We start from the raw sequence: 23,088 nt of genomic DNA on the forward strand, positions 1-23,088 counted from the left end.
GGGGTCTTGCCATATTGGCCAGCCTGGTTTTGAACTCCTGACCTCAGGTGATCTGCCCACCTCTGCCTCCCAAAGTGCTGGGATTATACACATGACCCACCACGCCCGGCCATATTATCATTATTTAACACTATTGTTAAGAGTTTATAATCTTTTATACCAGATATGTAATTACAATCTCTGCTCTCCAGTAGTTTGCAAGTTAGGGATAAAGCTCCCTGTTAATTCTGAGTAGAAGGCCTTATACCTGGAAATGTCACCAGGGAACAAAAACCTGAAAGTTTCCTGTGTAGAGATTTTCTCCTGAATAACTTACACGTTAACTATTAGCATCCTTGAGTATATAGAAATCAGTTTCAGGCCGGGGGCAGTGGCTCACTCCTGTAATCCCAGCACTTTGGGAGGCTGAGGCAGGTGGGTCACTTGAGGCCAGGAGTTCGAGACCAGCCCGGCCAACATGGTGAAACCCCATCTCTACTAAAAACACAAAAATTAGCCGGGCATGATGCCGCATGCCTGTGGTCCCGGCTACTCGGGAGTCTGAGGCAGGACAATCGCTTGAACCCGGGAGGTGGAGGTTGTAGTGAACTGAGATTGTGCCACTGCACTTCAGCCTGGGCGACAGAGTGAGTCTTTTTTTCCATCTTGGAAAAAAAAACAAAAGAAATAAATCAATTTCCATCTTCTATAGGAAGAAATAAAGATTCTTATGAAATCAGACTATTGGACTAATCCTTTTATTTCCCCTTTCATTTTTCAGATTGGTATCACTTGGAAATAGGTGATGGAATTTGTAAACATATAAAAGCAATACTAAATAGGGTTCTGATTTAACAGTCCAAGAATAATTTCTTTTTTTGTTTGTTTTTTTGAGACAGAGTTTTGCTCTTGTTGCCCAGGCTGGAGTGTGATGGCACGATCTCGGCTCACCGCAACCTCCGCCTCCTGGGTTCAAGCAGTTCTTCTGCCTCGGCCTCCCGAGTAGCTGGAATTACAGGCATGCGCCACCACACCCAGCTAATTTTGTATTTTTAGTGGAGATGGGGTTTCTCCACGTTGGTGAGGCTGGGCTCGAACTCCCAACCTCAGGTGATCCTCCCGCCTGGGCCTCCCAAAGTGCTGGGATTACAGGCGTGAGCCACTGCACCCAGCAAGAATTTCTTTTTAACAAATATTTGTTTAGATAGATGCTTAAGGTAGCTAAACCTCTGTTGTATGTTGTCAAAGTTTATGTGGTGACTTTGGTGGGTACTAGGTAAAATCAATGTGTCTTGCCAAAGCTGGCTTTTAGGACTCAGTCCATTTTTAACAGAGACCTCCAAAATCAAGTATTAGAGGCTGGGCGCGGTGGCTCACACCTGTAATGCCAGCACTTTGGCCGGCTGAGGCAGGCAGATCACAAGGTGAGGAGATCAAGACCATCCTGGCTAACATGGTAAAACCCCGTCTCTACTAAAAATACAAAAAATTAGCTGGGCGTGGTGGTGGGCACCTTTTTTTTTTGAGCTCCGTCTCAAAAAAAAAAAAATCAAGGATTAGAAATCAATTTACTGCTAGATATAAAGCTTATAAGAATTATGTCACTTAAATCCAAAGTAATTGTAAATCCTAATGTGGCCCTCCTTCCACGAAGTCATGATTCTGTGGCGAAACATCAGAATTCAAGACCTATTATGAAGTACCATTACTTATCTTAGCTAGCTAGTGGTGTAGCCCATCTTGTGTAGGAACAGTTTAGAGTCACAGCTCAGAGTGTCTAAGATCTTGGCATAGCGCAGATACGTGGATTGATTGATGATTGATTTTTGAGACGGAGTCTCGCTCTATTGCCCAGGCTGGAGTGTAGGGGCACGATCTCGGCTTACTGCAACCTCCGCCTCTTGAGTTCAAGCGATTCTTCTGCCTCATCCTCCCGAGTAGCTGGGATTACGCACCCGTCACTGTGCCCGGCTAATTTATGTATTTTTAGTAGAGATGGCATTTCGCCATGTTGGCCAGGGTGGTCTCAAACTTCTGACCTAGAGTGATCTGCCCCCCTCAGCCTCCCAAATGCTAGGATTACAGGCGTGAGCCACCATGCCCGGCCGGATTTATTTATTAATTTATTATTATTATTTGAGACAGAGTCTTGCCCTGTTGCCCAGGCTGAGTGGTGCCATCTTGGCTCACTACAACCTCCACCACCCGAGTTCAGGCGATTCTCCTGCTTCAGCCTCCCAAGTAGCTGGGACTACAGGTATGCACTGCCATGCCCGGCTAATTTTTGTATTTTTAATGGACACAGGGTTTCATTCACTGTGTTGGCCAGGCTGATCTCGAACTCCTGACCTCAAGTGATCTGCCTGCCTTGACCGCCCAAAGTGCTGGGATTACAGGTGTGAGCCACTGTACCCAGCCAGATTTGTTTATTTATTTGTATTATTTATTTATTTATTTATTTATTTTTGAGACGGACTCTCACTCTGTCGCCCAGGCTGGAGTTCAGTGGCGCGATCTCTGCAGCCTACCCCTCCTGGGTTCAAGTGATTCTCCTACCTCAGCCTCCCGAGTAACTGGGATTAAAGGCGACTGCCACCATGCCCGGCTAATTTTTATATTTTTAGTAGAGACAGGGTTTGCCATGTTTGCCAGGCTGGTCTTGAACTCCTGACCTCAGTTGATCTGCCCACCTCCCAAAGTGCTAGGATTACAGGCGTGAGCCACCGCACCCAGCCCTGGATTTATTTATTTAATTTTTTTCCTCCTTATGCCCCAGTACTAAGAGGAGGCCCTAGATTTCAATAAAAGAATGTTCATTGCCATGTTTTGTATTACTAAAAATTTGGACATGTCATAAATGTTCAATAATAGGGAATTAATTCAATTAATGTTAGTATATTCATGCAGTGAACTACCTTCTCGCCGTTAAAGGTATGTAGTGGCGAGGCTTGATGGCTCATGTCTGTAATCCCGCACTTTGGGAGGCTAAGGCGGGAGGATTGCCTGAGCCCAGGAGGGTTTTATTACAACATGGGCAACAAAGAGGGACCCTGTCTCTGTAATTAAAAAGGATGTACAGTAGTTCAAACTGTTCACCCATCACTATTTCCTCAGTGTAAGTTCCTAAAGTTGGTATTACAAGCTATATATATGTGTGTGTGTATATATATATGTATATGGGGAGGCTGCAGAGACTATAGGCTCCTGCTACGTGTATATGTATACTTTTTTTTTTTTTTTTTTTTTGAGACGAAGTCTTGCTCTGTCACCAGGCTGGAGTGCGGTGGCGCTATCTCTGCTCACTGCAACCTCCGCTTCCCGGGTTCATGTAATTCTCCTGCCTCAGCCTCCCGAGTAGCTGGGACTACAGGTGCACGCCACCATGCCCAGCTCTTTTTTTTTTTTTGAAATGGAGTCTCACTCTGTGGCCCAGGCTGGAATACAATGGTATGATCTCAGCTCACTGCAGGCTCTGCCTCCTGGGTTCACGCCATTCTCCTGCCTCAGCCTCCCGAGTAGCTGGGACTACAGGCGCCCGCCACTGTGCCTGGCTGATTTTTTGTATTTTTAGTAGAGATGGGGTTTCACCGTGTTAGCCAGGATGGTCTCGATCTCCTGACCAGGTTATCCGCCCGCCTCGGCCTCCCAAAGAGCTGGGATTACAGGTGTGAGCCACCGTGCTCAGCCGCCCAGCTAATTTCTGTATTTTTAGTAGAGACAGGGTTTCACCATGTTGGCCAGGATGGTCTCGATCTCCTGACCTCATGATCCGCCCACCTCGGCCTCCCAAAGTGCTGGGATTACAGGTGTGAGCCACCACGCCCAGCCGCTATACATATTTTTAATGTTTGATACATATTGTCTGTCCATTCTCTGTTGTGTTTCTTGGTCTTGGCTCTCTCCTTTGCTCCTCCCCACTTTCTCAGATTGGGATAGTGAATAGATTCTTCTGCTTTGATTTCACTTGTCTTTCCTTTCCCCACCTCTCCACAGACTTAGGTTGCCCACCTGTCTTTTACTGACTGCAACATAGTGTGTCTTGTTGTCTGTGTGACCTGCATAGAATTACTTTCCTTTCTCATTGGGCTCCAGTCTGAAACACCCTTGAATTTTAGAAACATTGTAAGGTTCCCCCGTCCTCTTTTTTTTGTTTTTGTGTTTTTTGTTTTTAGAGGCAAGGTCTTGCTCTGTCACCCAGGGTGGAGGGCAATGGCACAATTATAGCTCACTGAAGCCTTGACCTCCTGGGCCCATGGGATCCTCGTGCTTCAGCCTCCCAAATAGCTGGGACTATAGGCTCCTGCTACCACATCTGACTCCTTTTTTTTAAGCCATCTTTGTCTTTGTGTACATTCATTTACATTTGTCTAGATACACATGAATGCATGCAGAGATAGACTCACTAGTCTTACATGTCTCTTTTCCCCACTGTCCTAGAATGTAAACTGCAGGGAGCCTGAGCCTCGAGCTTACCTTGCCGTGCTGCTAGTTTCTGGCAGGGATCCCAGTAGGTTAATGTGGAGCAGCCTCATTCTGGGAAATGTTACTGGAGCTGCATGAATCCTTGGACCCTTGTCAAAGAGCTTGGGAAGAGATTCTGTGGTAGCTCATCCACATCCCTGTTTCTTCCCATGAAGAAGCAGGATGGCTCTATCCTTCAAGTGGTTCATTGTCATTCCTTTGCAATAATGAGGGTGAGGTTGGGGGCACACTCTTAATTTAGCTAATTTTTGGATTTTTAGTAGAGACAGGGTTTCACCACATTGGCCAGGCTGGTCTCAAACTCCTGACCTCAGGTGATCCACCAGCCTCAGACTCCCAAAGTACTGGGATTACAGGCGTGAGCCACCGCGTCCAGCCAAGATCAACTTTTTAAGGTTCCACATGTAAGTGAGGCCATTCAGTATTCTGTACTTGGCGGCTTGTTTCACTTAACATAATGTCCTCTAGGTTCATCCATGTTGTCCAAAGGATTTCATTCTTTTTTATAGCTAAACAGTATTGCATTGTGTATCTGTGCCACATTTCTTTTTGAGACGGAGTATTTGCCCTGTCACCCAAGCTGGAGTGCAGTGGCGTGATCTCGGCTCGCTGCAAGCTCCGCCTCCCAGGTTCACGCCATTCTCCTGCCTCAGCCTCCTGAGTAGCTGGGACTACAGGTACCCACCACCACGCCCGGCTAATTTTTTGTATTTTTAGTAGAAACAGGGTTTCACTGTGTTAGCCAGGATGGTCTCAATCTCCTAACCTCATGATCCGCCTGCCGCGGCCTCCCAAAGTGCTGGGATTACAGGCATGAGCCACTGCGCCTGGCCTGTGCCACATTTTCTTTATGCATTTATTCATTGATGCACACTTATGCTGATTCCGTATCTTGGCTATTGTGAATAATGCTGCAGTAAACATGCAAATTCAGAAATGCCTAATGGAAGAGTTTTAGGGTAAGGCCTGGGAATTGTTTTTGTTTTGTAGTGTTTTGTATTGTTTTTTAAAGAAAATTCAGCCTGGGTGTGGTGGCTCATCCTTGTAATCCCAGCACTTTGGGAGGCTGAGATGAGTGGATCACTTGAGGTCAGGAGTTCGAGACCAGTCTGGCTAATATGGTGAAACCCTGTCTCTACTAAAAATTCAAAAATTAGCTGGGCACAGTGGTGTGCACCTGCCATCCCAGCGACTTGGGAGGCTGAGGCACGAGAATCACTTGAACCTGGGAGCCGAGATCACGCCACTGCATTCCAGCTTGGGTGACAGAGCTAGACTGTTTCAGAAAAAAATAAGAAAAAATTCAGGCCGCATACAGTGGCCCATGCCTGTAATCCCAGCACTTTCGGAGGCCAAAACAGGCAGATCACCTGAGGTGAGGAGTTTGAGACCAGCCTGGCCAACATGGTGAAACCCCATCTCTACTAAAAATACAAAAATTAGCCGGGCGTGGTGGCAGGCACCTGTAATCCCAGGTACTCAGCGAGGCTGAGGCAGGAGAATTGCTTGTACCCAGGAGGCAGAGGTTGTGGTGAGCCAAGATCATGCCATTGCACTCCAGCCTGGGCAACAAGAATGAGACTCTATCTCAAAAAATATTTTGATCAGCAGTTTGGGAATCCCTGGTCTAAAAGCTACATGTTATGGTTGCATTGTCTCACACAACACAAATACGTGAGTGGACAATTAATTTTGTTTCAGGAAATAATTTGAGGATTATCTGGTTAGAGATCATTTGTTTATTATTAGTTTGTTTGTTTATTTTTTGAGACAGAGTTTCACTCTTATTGCCCAGGTTGGAGTGCAATGGCGTGATCTCAGCTCACCTCAACCTCTGCCTCCCGGGTTCAAGCGATTCACCTCCCTCAGCCTCCCGAGTAGCTGGGATTACAGACATGTGCCACCACGCCTGGCTAATTTTGTATTTTTAGTAGAGACGAGGTTTCTCCATGTTGGTCAGGCTGGTCTCGAACTCCCAACCTCAGATGGTCCGCCCGCCTCGGCCTCCCAAAGTACTGGGATTACAGGCGTGAGCCACCACACCCGGCCAGTATTTTTTATTTTTTGTTTTTGAGACAGATTCTCACTCTGTCGCCCAGGCTGGAGTGCAATGGTGTGATCTCAACTCATTGCAACCTCCACCTCCTGGGTCCAAGCAATTCTCCTGCCTCAGCCTCCCGAGTAGCTGGGATTACAGACTCACGCCACCACAACTGGCTGATTTTTGTATTTTTAGTAGAGACGGTTTTGTCATGTTGGCCAGGCTGGTCTTGAAGTCCTGACCCCAGGTGATCCGCCTGCCTTGGCCTCCCAAAGTGCTGGGATTACAGGCGTGAACCACCACGCTCAGCCTGCGATCATTTGTTTAAAAGGGTAAGAAACCTACTCACATTTATTGAAAGACAAGTTCACAAACCCCAATAACAAAGTATTACTGGATCTCAGAGAGAAGTGGAAACAGGAATTGAAAAGCCACTAGGAACCAAGGATGTCCATGTTTCCTGTCTTTTTTTTTTTCTTTTTGAGATGGAGTCTCACACTGTCACCCAGGCTGGAGTGCAATGGCACGATCTCGGCTCACTGCAATCTCTGCCTCCTGAGTTTAAGCAATTCTCCTGTCTCGGCCTCCCGAGTAGCTGGGATTATAGGCGCCCGCCACTACGTCCAGCTAATTTTTTTTTTTTTTTTTTTTTTTTTTTTGTATTTTTAGTAGAGATGGGGTTTCACCATGTTTGCCAGGCTAGTCTTGAACTCCTGACCTGAAGTGATCCACCCGCCTCGGCCTCCCTAAGTGCTGGGATTACAGGCATAAGCCACTGCGCCTGGCCCATGCTTCATGTCTTAAGTTTTCTTTTCTCCGAGGACTGGCTTTGGTAAAAAGTGGCCACCCAGGCAGTTTGGTCTAGTGCCACCAGCCAGTTACACATTCCCTAAAGAATCTGAATGGCCTAGTCCAATCTAGTCTTTGGACTGATTCTCCTGAAACTCCCTCTAGACTGTGCTGTGATCAGGGGGTCTAGGCTTATATCAAATAAAACAGCTACAGAGCCTCACCCTCACAGGGATGTGGGGGCCTACTACAGTAGTTGGGCAGGCCCTCTGAAAGGTGACTGTTGTAAATGCTTAAGTAGTTGCTGGGGCAAGATTGTAGAATCAAATAAGATAAATTCTCTGCACTTAGAACTGGAAGAGAGTTAATAGCTTTATGAGGAAGACAAATAAGTAAATATTTTAAATCAGTGCGATATGGTCTAAGTGTTGTGGGTAGAGGGATATCTTGGGAGCCTGCAAGAGAGGCACTTGATCAGCCTGGACATTTAGAGAGTAGTCCAAGAGGACATGTCTGAACTGAATCATGAAAGATAAGTACGTGTTGGCCAGGTAAAAGAGTAGGAGAGGCTGGGTGTGGTGGCTCACGCCTGTAATGCCAGCACTTTGGGAGGCTGAGGCAGGTGGATCACAAGGTCAGGAGTTCCAGACCAGCCTGGCCAATATGGTGAAACCCCATCTTTAGTAAAAATACAAAAATTAGCTAGGCGTGGTGGTGCACGCCTGTAGTCCCAGCTGCTCAGAGGGCTGAGGCAGGAGAATTGCTTGAATCCAGAAGGCAGAGGTTGCAGTGAGCCGAGATCATGCCACTGCACTCCAGCCTGGGCGACAGAGCAAGACTTGGTCTCAAAAAAAAAAAAAAAAAACAGAAAAGAATAAGAGAATCATTTCTGGCCTTGTGAACAGCATGAGCATGAAACAAAATAATTATATTTCATTGAAGAATTTTTCATGTATGATATTTAGAAGCAATTATTTCTAGAGTTTTATCTTCACGTCCATGGCAAGACGTGAAGATAGTAGGGGCTAGACTGAGGAGACTCTTGGATTGGTTTTGTTTTGTTTTGTTGAGGCAGGGTCTTGCTCTGTCACCCAGGTGGGAATGCAGTGGCACCATCATGGCTCACTGCAGCCTTGACCTCCTGGGCTCAAGTAGAGACAGGGTCTCACTGTGCTGCCCGAGCTGGTCATAAATTTCTGGGCTGAAGTAATACTTCTTCCTCGGCCTTCCAAAGTCTGGCCCCAAGGAGAATCTTAATGCCATGCTAAGTATCTGAGATTTAGGTGACGGGGAGTCATTGGATGTTTTTTAGTTGGGGACTGGCATGGGAAGATTTCCATTTTTAGGAAGTTGACTCTGCTTATAATAGAATAATTGTGATAGCGGTGTTGCCTGAAGGCATAAAGACTAATTGTGGTTGTCCAAGGAGAAGTGATGAGTGAGGAATCAGAGGAAGGAGCCAGCTGTAAGAATATTTAGGAGGTAGGTTAGGCAGGACTAAGATGATGGAAATGAGGGAGAAGGAGTAATCTAGGATAAAATCCACACTTGAGTGACAGGGTAGATAGTGGTGGTTTTAGGAAAGTGAGCAATTTGAGGAGCAAGGTTATTTGTTTTGGGCATATTCAGTTTCAGATGCTTGTGGGATGCATCAGCAATGATGCCAGTTAGGCAGGGAGTCTGCTGCTCTCAGGTAGTTGCCAGTTTGGGAGTGGTTTGTCCCCTTCTTCCCCCTGCTCCCACTCAGACTCTGACACTCTTCTAGCTACTCCTCTCTCTCTCTCTCTCTCTCTCTCTCTGTTTTTAATAAACATATATATTATATATATTTAAATATATAAAGTACGTTATATATACATATATAATTATATATAATTTAAATATTTATATATGTATCCAGTGTAATGCCCCCACCCAAGTTGTTGGACATGGTGGTAGAGCCCTACAATGTCACCCTCTCAGTCCACCAACTCACAGAAAACACAGACGAAACCTTTTGCATTGATAAGGAAGCTCTCTAAGACATCTGCTTCCGACCCCTAAAGCTGCCCACACCCACCTACGGTGTCCTGAGCCACCTGGTGTCTGCACTGTGAGTGGGGTCACCACCTGCCTGAGCTTCCAGGGCCAGCTCAATGGCCATGAACATGGTCCTATTCCCCCGCTTGCACTTCTTCATGTCTGGACTCATCCAGACCATCCAGGACAGCCAGCAGTACTGAGCCCCAATGGTGCCTGAGCCCACCCAGCGGATGTTTGATGCCAAGAATATGATGGCTGCCTGAGACCCCACTCTGTGGCTGTTGCTTCGCAGCTGCCGTGTTCAGGGGCTGTACGTGCATGGAGGAGGTGGATAAGTAAATGCTTAATCTCCAAAACAAGGACAGCAGCTACTTTGTTCATTGAATCCCCTACAAGGTGAAAACAGCTGTCTGTAACATCCCACCCTGGGGGCTAAAGATGGCTGCCACTGTCACTGGCAACAACACAGCCATCTAGGAGCTGTTCAGGTGCATCTCGGAACAGTTCACAGCCATATTCTGGCACAAAGCCTTCCTGCACTAGTACATGGGAAGTGGCATGGATGAGATGGAGTTCACTGGGGCTGTGAGCAGCATGAACGTGTCTGAGTACAGGATACCACAGCCAAGGAGGAGAGAGAGTTTGAGGAGTGGGCCTATGAGGAGGTGGCCTAGAGCCTTCTGTTCCTGGGTAAAGGGAAGAAGTGATGTGAACTTTTTATTCACCCATAGTCTGTACTGTGATAGCCATGTCTGTGTGTGCACTTGTTCTTCATGTCTTGACATCACAGCTCTAAAGACACTCCAATGAAACCATTTTCCTAGTGAAAAAAAAAAAAATTATATATATATATAAAAACATATACATAAAATACATATATGTATTTGTTTGAGATAGGGTCTTGCTGTTTTGCCCAGGCTGGACTCAATTTGTGATCCTTATGCCTCAGCCTCCTGAGTAGCTAAGTAGTCGGGGCTACAGGCACTTGCCACCTTGTCCACCTCATTCATATATATATATATATATATATATATTTTTTTTTTTTTTTTTTTTTTTTTTTTTTTTTTTTCTGAGACCACGTCTCACAGTCTCACACTGTTGCCCAGGCTGGAGTGCAGTGGCTTGATCCCGGCTCACTGCAACCTCCGCCTCCTCGGTTCAAGCGATTGTTCTGCCTCAGCCTCCCGAGTAGCTGAGATTACAGGCATGTGCCACCATGCCCAGCTAATTTTGTAGGTTTAGTAGGATTTTCCCCATGTTAGCCAGGCTGATCTCGAACTCTCAAGCTCTGGTGATCCACCCGCCTTGGCCTCCTGAAGTGCTGGCATTACAGGCGTGAGCCACTGCGCTCGGCCCTTTTTATATTTTAAACTTAAGACTCACCTAGTTTCTCCTTTCATATATCTTCTTTGTAAGCAGCAGGTTTATTTATGTAAAGGTTTGACATGTTTGGCCTCAACATGAGAATTGCTGACAGGATTTTATTTCAGCCTCTCAGGCTATAAGGTGTATCTGTTAGGGCAGATATTTCTCTCATTCATAGCTGTGTTCATAACACTTAGAACAGTACTGGCAAATAAGTGAGTGTCCGAAGGAATGAACTGTTGAATCACTGAAGAGTTTGACTCTTCTAAGGGCTGTCCTTTTGCTAAGACTGATTTTTCCATAAAGCATTTCTCTAAGTTGAATCTTGGAGGGTAAAGAGGTGGAAGAGAGCCTTTCAGGCAGAGGTAGCAGCAAGAGCAAAGGCAGGGAGGAATAGAACTGAATGGAATGTGTGTGTATAGAGAACAGCCATGAGATATTAATAATTCTTCCTTGTTGTATGTCTCTGGTCATTCCAGAAAACTTAGTAATATTAATAGTTATATTAGTAGCCATGATGTGTTCTGGGAATTGTGTTTCGTTTAAAAGTTCCTGTGCATGGTGTGGTTAGGTGAGGATTCAATGTATAAAATATGACCAAACTGACAGAAAACTGTGTTGGTCTTCCTCTTTGTGTCTGTGGCCAATAGAAGGCCTCTTGGAAACCTTCTCTGAATCCCAGGCAGAACTTACTGCTTCCTAATCTGTGTTCATGTAGCATATTTTTCCTATCTCTAATATTGTGTTATATTGACTTATTTCATGTTTCATGTCATTAGTAGTCCTGACCATGCCTTTAATAATTCCTAGGGTCTAACATGTGGTAGTTGTTAATTAAATGTTGATGAACAGTTGAACAAAAGGATGTTTATACCCTGTATTGGCCACGTTAAATCAGAACTGTGTTCAGCTTCTGTATCCATTTTTTCTTGTAGCTATTTGTCGTAGATGTCCAGACAAGCCAGATCACCAAGATCCCCATTCTGAAAGACCGAGAGCCTGGAGGTGTGACCCAGCAGGGCTGTGGTATCCATGCCATCGAGCTGAATCCTTCTAGAACACTGCTAGCCACTGGAGGAGACAACCCCAACAGTCTTGCCATCTATCGACTACCTACGCTGGATCCTGTGTGTGTAGGAGATGTAAGTTTTCCCAGTAGTTGTAGTTGGAGGGAGCCTTGTTTTTAAACGGGTCTCAGTGGTTAACATGGACCCTCCTCTCATCAGCCCAGAGTGGGGACTGGACTCCCCATAGGGCACAGTGTATGTTTGTTAAAGGGGCAAGCAGCACACCTCAGGGGCCAACAGTATTGGGTTGCTGTTTGAATCCATAGTGTCCACATACTTCCCATTGCCCATAGTCAGAGAGTAGCAGTTTACTAAATCATCCATTCATTCATCAGGCATTTATTGAGTCTTCTATGGCTAGGCGTTGTTTGAGACATAGCAGTGAACAGAACAGATAAAGCCCCTGTCCTCTTGAAGCCTACATTCTAGTGGAGGGTGACATATAGACCAAAATATAAACCATATAAACTAATATTTACCAGTAATACGTCAGAGTGTGATAAGTGCCATGGAGAAGAATAAAGGCAGCATAAAGGGACTGAGAGTAAGGTGGAGGATGCTGTATCACAAGATAAAGTTTCATTGATAGGATGACACTTGAGCAGGGAGACTTAAAGGAAATGAGGGTACAAGCCATATAGATGTCTAGATGTCTGGAGGAAGAGAGTTCCAGATAGAAGATGGGACCCAGAGGTAGAAGGCAAGAGCTATGTGTCCACTACCCACAGTAGTGCCAATTTCATTCCAGCTTTGAGCTCCTCAAGATAGAAGGTAAAGATTGATCGTTCTCTATGGGTTGAGACCACCAGAGATCAGAGTTGTAATTTCTACAAAAATATTTTCAGTCTGACTTGTATGCTTCTTCAGAGTTTATTACAATCCTTATTTTACTAATTTCTTATTTTCCTCCCTGTACCTGTTACTCCCTGCTCTCCAAGGATGGACACAAGGACTGGATCTTTTCCATCGCATGGATCAGCGACACTATGGCAGTGTCTGGTAAAGTTGCCCTTTTATAGGGAGCTTTTGATGTGGCAGGGATTGGGGGCTAGAGATTGAAAAGGGGTAGTAGTGTGATAGGAAACAGCCCAGCCGGGCTCAGTGACTCACGCCTATAATCCTAGCACTTTGGGAGGCTGAGGTGGGTGGATCACTTGAGCCCAAGAATTCAAGACCAGCCTGGGCAACGTATGAGACCCCATCTCTACATTTTTTTTTTTAATTAGTTGAGTGTGGTACTGCATACCTGTTGTCCCAGGTACTCAGAAGGTTAAGGCAGGAGGATTGCTTGAGCCCAGGAGAACCAGGCTGCATCAAGCTGTGATCGTGCCACTGCACTCCAGCCTACATGACAGAGGGTGACCCTGTAGAATAATAATTTTTTATTTAGTGTAAAATTGATACACATTTATTGTAAGAAAATTTTAAAATATAGGCCGGGTGTGGTGGCTCACACCTGTAATCCCAGCACTTTGGGAGGCCGAGGTGGGTGGATTATGAGGTCAGGAGTTCGAGACCAGGCTGGCCAGCATGGTGAAACCCTGTCTCTACTAAAAGTACAAAAAATTAGCTGAGTGTGGTCATGGGCGCTTGAGTTCCAGCTACTCAGGAGACTGAGGCAGGAGAATTGCTTGAACCCAGCAGGCAGAGGTTGCAGTGAGCTGAGATCGCGCCACTGCACTCTAGCCTGAGCAACAGCGTGAGACTCCATCTCAAAAAAAAAAAAATGGATAGATAGATAAGATAGATAGATAAAAAAGGAAGTAAGGACCACCCACAAGATCTCTATCCAGAGATAACCACTTTTTTTGTGGGTTGTTTTGTTTTCTTTTTGAGACAATGTCTCATTTTGTCACCCAGGCTTGAGTACAGTGGCACGATCCTAGCTCACTGCATCCTTGACCTCTTGGGCTCAAGTGATCCTTCTGCCTCAGGCTCACAGGTAGCTGGGACTATAGGCACACACCATCACACCCAGCTAGTAATAACCACTGTTGACATTTTAAAATATAACTTGCTAGTCTTTTTTTTAGTAACTTTTTTCTTTTCCTTTAGACACAGGGTCTTGCTGTATCGCCCGGGCTGGAGTGCAGTGGCACCATCATGGCTCACTGCAGCCTTGAGCTACTGGGCTCAAGCTATCCTCCTGCCTCAGCCTCCCAAAGTGCTTAGATTATACAGGCATAAGCCACTGCACCCAGCCTTAGTATGATTTTTTTTTTTTTTTTTTGAGACAGAGTCTCACTCTGTCTTCCAGGCTGGAGTGCAGTACCACGACCTCAGCTCACCACAACCTCCGCTTCCCAGGTTCAAGTGATTCCCCTGCTTCAGCCTCCCTAGTAGCTGGGATTACAGGCGCTCACCACCACGCCAGGCTAATTTTTCTATTTTTAGTAGAGATGGGGTTTCACCATATTGGCCAGGCTGGTCTCAAACTCCTGACCTCAGTGATTCGCCTGCCTCGGCCTCCCAAAATTGGCCCATATTTTTTAGTTGGTTAATATGAGATCATTTAGAAGATGTATATATAGAATTTTTTGTGAAATTCTTTCTTTTTTTTTTTTTTGGAGACGGAGTCTTGCTATGTTGCCCAGGCTAAAGTGCAATGGTGCAATCTTGGCTCACTGCAACCTCCGCCTCCTGGGTTCAAGCCCTTCTCCCTGCCTCAGCCTCCTGAGTAGCTGGGATTACAGGTGCCCACCACCACGCCTGGCTAATTTTTGTATTTTTTAGTAGAGATGGGGTTTTCCCATGTTGGCCAGGCTGGTCTTGAACGCCTGACCTCAGTTGATCCGCCTGCCTCGGCCTCCTAAAATGCTGGGATTACAGGCATGAGACACTGCACCTGGCCTCATTTTATTACACTTTAAAATTTTCATAATAAAACTTCGATGGGGTAAGTGAGATCACACTGTACACAAAGTAATCTTCTGAAACACAATTATCTAATTTTCTCACTCTGATGCTCAAATCTTTGAGAGACTTTTTAGTATCTGTAAGATAAAAAACAAATTTTATAGCACAGCATACAAGGCCCACGCCCATCTTTCCAACTTTCTCTCTCATAGCTTCCATGCTTGCACCCCATAATCCAGCATAACAAACCATGTCTAGTTCTCCAGATGTGCCCTTGTCTCTGTGGCCTTTTCTAATTTCACATAATTAACATTCTACTTTCAATTGATGTATCTGTCATTTTAGATGTTTTTTTCTTTTCTTTTAATTTTTGAGACAGAGTCTCGCTCTGTCGCCCAGGCTGGAGTGCATCTTGGCTCACTGCAACTTCAGCCTCCCAGATTCAAACACTTCTCTTGCCTCGGCCTCCCAAGTAGCTGGGACTACAGGTGCGTGCCACAGTGCCTGGGTAATTTTTGTATTTTTGGTAGAGACAGGGTTTCACCATGTTGGCCAGGCTGGTCTCAAACTCCTGACTTCAAGTGATCTGCCTGCATCGGCCTCCCACAGTGCTGGAATTTCAGGCATGAGCCACTGCGCCTGGCCTAGATGTTTTTTTCTATGAAGTGTTCAGGAGATTAGCAGTGTGGGAAGGGCACCTTCTTGGTCTCAAAGGAGAACTGGCAAATAACTTTACTAGAAAAAGAATTTTAAAACACATTTTCGTTGTTGTTGTTGTTGTTGTTGTTGAGACAGGGTCTCACTCTGTTACCTAGGCTGGAGTGCAGTGTGTGATTATTGCTCACTGCAACCTCGAACTCCCAGGATTAAGAGATCCCCTCAAGTAGCTGGGACTACAGGCACACATCACCATACCCGGTTAATTATTTCTATTTTTTATAGAGACTGGGTCTCGCTTTGTTGCCAAGGCTGCTGTCGAACTCCTAGGCTCAAGCGATCCTCCCACTTCAGCCTCTCGAAGTGCTGGGATTACAGGCATGAGCCACTGTGCCCAGCCTAAAACATAATTTCTTGATACTCCGTTTTATGGATATAATATAACCCTATTGTTGAACATACTGAGTGTTCCGAATAAACATCTTTGTATATGGGTATTGTGATAGTGGATTGTTTCTGAATGGGAATATAAACTTACTTTTTATTTTTGTTTGTTTCTCTTTTTTTGTGAGATGGAGTCCTCCTCTGTCGCCCAGCTGGAGTGCAGAGGCCATGTCTTAGCTCACTGCAACCTCCGCCTCCCAGGTTCAAGCGATTCTCCTGCCTCAGCCTTCTGAGCTGGGACTACAGGCGCATGCCACCACGCCGGGCTGGTTTGTCTTTTTAGTAGAGATGGCTTACAACATGTTGGCCAGGTTGGTCTTGAACTCCTGACCTCGTGATCCACCCGCCTCGGCCTCCTAAAGTGCCGGGATTACAGGCATGAGCCACTGCGCCCAGCTGTTGTTTCTCTTTTTTTTTTTTTTGGAGTTAAGGTCTCGCTCTGTCACCCAGGATGGAGTGCAGTGGCGTGATCATGGCTCACTGCAGCCTTGACCTCCCAGTCTCAAACAATCCTCCTGTCTCAGCACCCCACCCCTGTCCCTGAGTAGCTGGGACTACAGGCATGTGCCACCATGCCTGGCTAGTTTTTTGTATTTTTTTGTACTGATGGTGTTTCGACATTTTGCCCAGGCTGGTCTCGACCTCCTGGCCTCAAGCGATCTGCCTGCCTAAGCCTCCCAAAGTGTTGGGATTACAGTCGTGAGCCACTGCGCCCAGCCAGGAATATAAAATTTCCTTGCTGCAGGTTGCTCAGTTGTACTCTAGAAAGATACCATTTTAGCTTGCCACCAACAGTATATTCAGGGCTCAATTCACAGAAAAGTGTTCTTGTTTTTGTTGTTGTTGTATTCAGGGCTCAATTCACAGAAAAGTGTTCTTGTTTTTGTTGTTGTTGTTGTTGTTTGTTTGTTTTGAGATGGAGTCTCTGTCATCCAGGCTGGAGTGCAGTGGTGTAATCTCGGCTCACTGCAGCCTCCGTCTCCTGGGTTCAAGCAATTCTCCTGCCTCAGCCTCCTGAGTATCTGGGATTACAGGCGCACGCCCGACTAATTTTTGTATTTTTAGTAGAGACAGGGTTTCACCATGTTGGTCAGGCTGGTCTCAAACTCCTGACCTCGTTATCTGCCTGCCTCAGCTTCCCAAAGTTCTGGGGTTACAGGCGTGAGCCATCATGCCTGGCCTAGGTTTTTAAGTGCTTTATTATTGTTTGCTAAGAAAACTGATTTATCTTTTTGAGCATTCATTTTATGTAAAACAGTCATTCTTTTTTTTTTTTTTTTTTTTTTTTTTTTTTTTTTTGGAGGCAGGGTCTTACTTTGTTGCCCAGACTGGTGGTGTGATCCCAGCTCACTACACCCTTGACCTCTCCAGGCTCCAGTGACCCTCCCACATCAGCCTCCCGGGTAGCTGGTAATACAGGTTTGCGCCACCGTGCCTGGCTAATTTTGTGTTTTTTGTAGAGACAGGGTTTTGCCATGTTACCCGGCCTCCCAGAGTGCTGGGATTAAAGGCATATACCACTGTACCCAGCCTAGAATAGTCGTCATTATTATCTTTTTTTTTTTTTTGAGACGGGGTCTCACTCTGTCACCCAGGTTGGAGTCTGTGGCACAATCTCAGCTCACTGCAACTTCTACTTCCCAGGCTCGAGCTATCCTCTCAGCTCAGCCTCCTGAGTAGCTGGGACCACAGGCATGCACCACCACGCCTGGCTAATTTTTTGTATTTTTGGTAGAGTTGGGGTTTCGCCCTGTTGCTCAGGCTGGTCTCAAACTCTTGAGCTCAGGCAGTCCACCTACCTCAGCCTCCCAAGTTGCTGGGATTACAGGTGTGAGCAGTAATTCTTAATAAAGAACGGTCTAGTACAGTCATTCTTAATAAAAGGATTGTGGGCTGGGCGCAGTGGCTCACGCCTGTAATCCTTGCACTTTGGGAGGCTGAGGAGGGCGGATCACCTGAGGTCAGGAGTTCAAGACCAGCCTGAACAACATGGAGAAACCCCGTCTCTACTAAAAATACAAAATTAGCTGGGCGTGGTGGCACATGCCTGTAATCCCAGCTACTCGGAAGGCTGAGGTAGGAGAATCACTTGAACCCAGTAGGCAGAGGTTGTAGTGAGCCAAGATCGTGCCATTGCATTCTAGCCTGGGCAATAAGAGTGAAACTCTGTCCCCCCACCAAAATAAATAAATAAATAATAAAGGAATTGTGGCCGGGCACAGTGGCTTACACTTGTAGTCTCAGTATTTTGAGAGACTGAAGCAGGAGTTTGAGGTCAGGAGTCCAAGACCAGCCTGGGTAACATAGTGAGACCCCATTTCTACAAAAAAATAAAAATAAAAAATTACCTGGGCATGAGGATACATGCCTGTAGACCCAGCTACTTGGGAGGCTGGGGCAGGAGAATTGCTGAAGCCCAGGAGGTTGAGGCTGCAATGAGCTATAATCATGTTATTGCACTCCAGCTTGGGTGACAGAGCCAGAACCTGTCTCATTTAAAAAAAAAAAAAAAAAGTTGGGGAGGGTTTGTGGTCCCTGTGGGTTCATGGAAAGCCCATGGATTTCAGGAAATCCGTGGATCTCCCTGAAATTGAATGTAAAATGTGGTGTTTTTGTGTAATTTTCTAGAAAAAGAGGCCTAGTCTGGGTATGGTGGCTCACGCCTTTAATCCTAGCACTTTGAGAGGCTGAGGTATGAGGATCACTTGAGGCCAGGGGTTCAAGACTAGCCTTGGCAACAAATTGAGACCCCATCTCTACAAAAAAAAAATTTAAAAAATAAGGCTAGGCTTGGTGGCTCATACCTGTAATCCCAGCACTTTGACAGGATGAGGCAGCTGGATCACTTGAGCCCCGGTGTTTAAGACAAGGCTGGGCAATATGACAAAACCCTGTCTATACAAAAAAAAAATGCAAAAATTAGCCAGGTGTGGTAGGGCGTGCCTGTAGTCACAGCTACTCAGGAGGCTGAGGTGAGAGGATCACTTGTGCTCAGGAGGTGGAGGTTGCGATGAGCTGAGATTGCACCACTGCACTCCAGCCTGGGCAACAGAGTGAGGCCTTGTATTAAAAAAAAAAAAAAAAAAAGGCTGGGCGTGGTGGCTCACTCCTGTAATCCCAGCACTTTGGGAGGCTGAGGCAGGCAGATCACAAGGTCAGGAGATCAAGACCATCCTGGCTAACACAGTGAAACCCCGTCTCTACTAAAAATACAAAAAATTAGCCAGGCGTGGTAGCGGGCCCCTATAGTCCCAGCTACTCAGGAGGCTGAGGCAGGAGAATGGCGTGAACCCAGGAGGCGGAGCTTGCAGTGAGCTGAGATCGCACCACTGCACTCCAGCCTGGGCGATAGTGCGAGACTCTGTCTCAAAAAAAAAAGCCAGTCATGGGGGTGCATACCTACCTGTTGTATTAGCTACTCAGGAGGCTGAGGCAGGAGGATCACTTAGGCCCAGGAAGTTGAGCCTGCAGTGAGCTATGATTGTGCCACTATTGCCCTGTCTACCCTGAGCCCCAAAGTGAGACCCTGTCTCTAAAAAAAGAGAGACATAAGGGGGTCCAAGGCTCAAAAAAGGTTAAGCACCACTGCTCTAGAGGGGAGGGTTCCCAAGCCCTACTGCCCACTAAAAGTCAGCTGTGGATGCATGCCAAGAGACCTAAACATTTGGCATAGAAAATTACTAAGCTTTGGCCAGGCGCACTGGCTTACGCCTGTAATCCCAGCACTTTGGGAGGTTGACGCGGGCGGATCACAAGGTCAGGAGTTCGACACCAGCCTGGCCAACATGGTGAAACCCCGTCTCTACTAAAAATACAAAAATTAGCCGGGCGTGGTGACGTGTGCCTGTAGTCCCAACTGCTCGGGAGGCTGAGGCAGGAGAATCGCTTGAACCCGGGAGGTGGTGGTTGCAGTGAGCTGAGATCATGCCATTGCACTCCAGCCTGGGTAACAGAGCGAGACTTCATCTCCAAAAAAAGGGGGAAAAAAAAAAAGAAACAAGAAAATTAGTGAGCTTTATCAAAATGTATAAAATTCTCGTTAAAAAATTTCGAGTAAGGTGCGGTGGCTCATGCCTGTAATCCCAGAACTTTGAGAGGCTGAGGCAGGTGGATCACTTGAGGTCAGGAGTTTGAGGCCAGCCTGGCCAATATGGTGAAACCGCGTCTCTACTAAAAATACAAAAATCAGCTGGGCGTGGTGGCACATGCCTGTAGTCCCAGCTACAGGCTGGGGCAGGAGAATCGCTTGAACCTGGGAGGCGGAGGTTGCAGTGAGCCAAGATTGCGCCATTGCACTCCAGCCTAGGCATCACGGCAAGACTCCATCTCAAAAATAAAAATAAAAATAATCAGCAGGGCATGGTAGCATGTGCCTGTGATCTCAGCTACTTGGGAGGCTGAAGCAGGAGAATCGCTAGAACCCAGGAGGCCGAGGTTGCAGTGAGCCAAGATCGTGCCACTGCACCCCAGCCTGGGCGATAGAGCAAGACTCTGTCTCAAAAAAAAAAAAAAGCAGGGCAGGTGTGGTGGCTCACACCTGTAATCCTAGCACTTTGGGAGGCCAAGGCAGGCTGATGGCTGGAACTCAGGAGTTCAAGACCAGCTTGGGCAACATGGTAAAACCTCGTCTCTACTAAAAATACAAAAAAAATAGCTGGGCATGGAGCAGGCACCTGTAATCCCAGCTACTCGGGAGGGTGAGGCACGGGAATCACTTGAACCCAGGAGACGGAGGTTGCAGTGAGCTGAGATCGCACCACTGCACTCCAGCATGGGCGACAAAGCGAGACTCTGTCTCAAAAAATAATAATAATAAAAAATAAATTTCAACAACCATGTCAAACTTAAAAGTTATCTTTTAATGCCTAGACCTTAGGTGAATAATTCTCTTAGTGTAGCTATTAAAATGCCTACTGCTCTGTGTTTAGGGTGGGCCATCTGGCCAAGCTTCAGCACATATGAGGATGATGCACAAACAGCTAGACTATGAAAGCCCTCTTTGGCGTCTGTGGGATTTCCCATAGAGGGGTGGGTATATCTGACATCTGTGTTCTCCTGGCCCTGCAGGCTCACGTGATGGTTCTATGGGACTCTGGGAGGTGACAGATGATGTTTTGACCAAAAGTGATGCGAGACACAATGTGTCACGGGTCCCTGTGTATGCACACATCACTCACAAGGCCTTAAAGGACATCCCCAAAGAAGACACAAACCCTGACAACTGCAAGGTTCGGGCTCTGGCCTTCAACAACAAGAACAAGGTATGAACTTGTGTAGGGATCCCTGACGTCTATTCCTCTTGCTTATGTCTTGGGATATGCACTCCTTTTTCCTTCCCCATCAGTGCTTGCTACATAGCATGGTTCTGAGCCCACAGAACACCTCTTAAAGGCTGAGTGATGCTGGTGAGAAATTATAACTGAGGCTCTGAAACCCACCCCTTCAATTGGTCTCTGCAGTATTTCTCTGAGTGGTCTATATTTGTGGGTCAGCCTCACAGAATTCCCCTAGGGCCATCCTGATTTGACTGTCTCTCATTTGCACATGCCTTTGCAGGTGCTCTATTCTGGGCATGATTTTCATACCTGCTTCTGAAAACAATCACTTTTTTTCTCTTTGGTATTCATTCCTTTTTTTTTTTCTTTTTGAGACTGTGTTTTGCTCTTGTCACCTAGGCAGGAGTGCAATGGCACGATCTCAGCTCACAGCAACCTCCGCCTTCCAGGTTCAAGCAATTCTTCTGCCTCAGATTCTCAAGTAGCTGGGACTACAGGCATGCACCGCTACACATGGCTAATTTTGTATTTTTTAGTAGAGATGGGGTTTCACCATGTTGGCCAGGCTGGTCTTGAACTCCTGACCTCAGTTGATCCACTCTCCTTGGCCTCCCAAAGTGCTGGGATTATAGGCGTGAGCCACCACGCCTGGCCAGTATTCTTTACTGCCTACTTTCCCTTCACATTTCCACTAAGTCTTACCTTACTGAGTCAGATCTGATGCTGAGGTTTTAATAAAAGCAGAGTGTCACCCAGGCGCAGTGACTCATGCCTGTAATCCCTGCACTTTCGGAGGCCGAGGCAGGCAGATCACAAGGTCAGGAGTTTGAGACTAGCCTGGGCCAACATGGTAAAACCCCATCTTTACTGAAAATACAAAAAAATTAGCCGGGCATGGTGGCATATGCCTGTATTCCCAGCTACTCAGGAGGCTGAGGCAGGAGAACTACATGAACCTGGGAGGCGGAGGTTGCAGTGAGCCGAAATTGCGCCACTGCACTCCAGCCTGGGTGACAGAGCAAGACTCCATCTCGAAAAAAAAAAAAAAAGCAGTGTCAGAATATATACCCAGAGCCAGAGAAAGGCTTCTCCAGAATCTGAATCAGGCCACAGTTTGAAGGGTAGTTCCCTCAGCCTCCTATCCCATCTATATTTATGGCCTAAGGGTAGATTCATCTCTCCTAGATTAGACTCTTCACTTATAGAAATTCTCACACTAGATTATGAAACTGTCCTTCACATGTGTGCCCTGCTTTAACTCTCCAACAGGATGTTGAGGGAGTGATAGCATAGTGAGGAGTGTTTCAACCATGGGTGCCTATGTTATTGCTGGCAGCCTCAATTTAATATGCCATTCAGCTAGGTTCTGTAGGGTGAAGTAATGGTCTAATAATTACTGGCACCTCTGCTGGAATCATCACGAGACAGGAGTAAAGGACCCTGACCTTAGAATCCTCGCCTGCTTATTATCGTACATTAGTTGCTATAGATGATAATATAACCTGGTTTTCATTGCTCTTGTAGGAACTGGGAGCAGTGTCTCTGGATGGCTACTTTCATCTCTGGAAGGCTGAAAATACACTATCTAAGGTGTGATGAACATGATTTTGTGGTTTTACCTAATAATTCACCTAACAGTTAAAATACTGTAATTCTTGCTGAGCTTTTTCATTCATGTTTATTTTATCTATTTATTTATTTTTGAGGCAGAGTCTCGCTCTGATGCCCAGGCTGGAGTGCAGTGGTGCAATCTTGGCTCACTGCAACCTCTGCCTCCTGGGTTCAACCAGTTCTTGTGCCTCAGCCACCTGAGTAGCTGCTGGGATTACAGGCGTCTGCCAACATGCCCAGGTAGTTTTTTGTATTTTTAGTAGGAACATGGTCTCACCATGTTGGCCAGGTTGGTGTTTTTATTTTTAAAGACAATAAATATAGGGTCTCACTCTGTCACCCAAGTTGGAGTGCAGTCATGGCTCACGGATCAGTGCAGCCTTGAACTCCTGGGCATAAGCGATCCTCTTGCCTCAGCCTCCCAAGTAGCTGAGACTATGGGCATGTGTCACCACACCCATGTGGTTGTTTTTTTTGTTTTGTTTTGTTTTTTTAATTT

General features: G+C 46.2%; 1 protein-coding gene across 3 annotated transcripts in view; it reads left to right on the plus strand.

Annotated features, from left to right (window-relative positions):
* Nucleotides 1–23,088, plus strand: part of DCAF12 (DDB1 and CUL4 associated factor 12) — a 41,752-nt gene that overhangs the window by 8,770 nt on the left and 9,894 nt on the right. For all 3 annotated transcript variants that reach the window (XM_002819684.6, XM_054521030.2, XM_063713979.1), the window contains exons 3-6: nucleotides 11,614–11,820; nucleotides 12,684–12,744; nucleotides 20,770–20,963; nucleotides 22,503–22,568. In XM_002819684.6, the coding sequence (XP_002819730.1) occupies nucleotides 11,614–11,820; nucleotides 12,684–12,744; nucleotides 20,770–20,963; nucleotides 22,503–22,568 (528 nt within the window). The remainder of the gene's footprint in view (nucleotides 1–11,613; nucleotides 11,821–12,683; nucleotides 12,745–20,769; nucleotides 20,964–22,502; nucleotides 22,569–23,088) is intronic.

Source organism: Pongo abelii, chromosome 13, assembly GCF_028885655.2.
Source record: "Pongo abelii isolate AG06213 chromosome 13, NHGRI_mPonAbe1-v2.0_pri, whole genome shotgun sequence".
NCBI lineage: Eukaryota > Metazoa > Chordata > Mammalia > Primates > Hominidae > Pongo > Pongo abelii.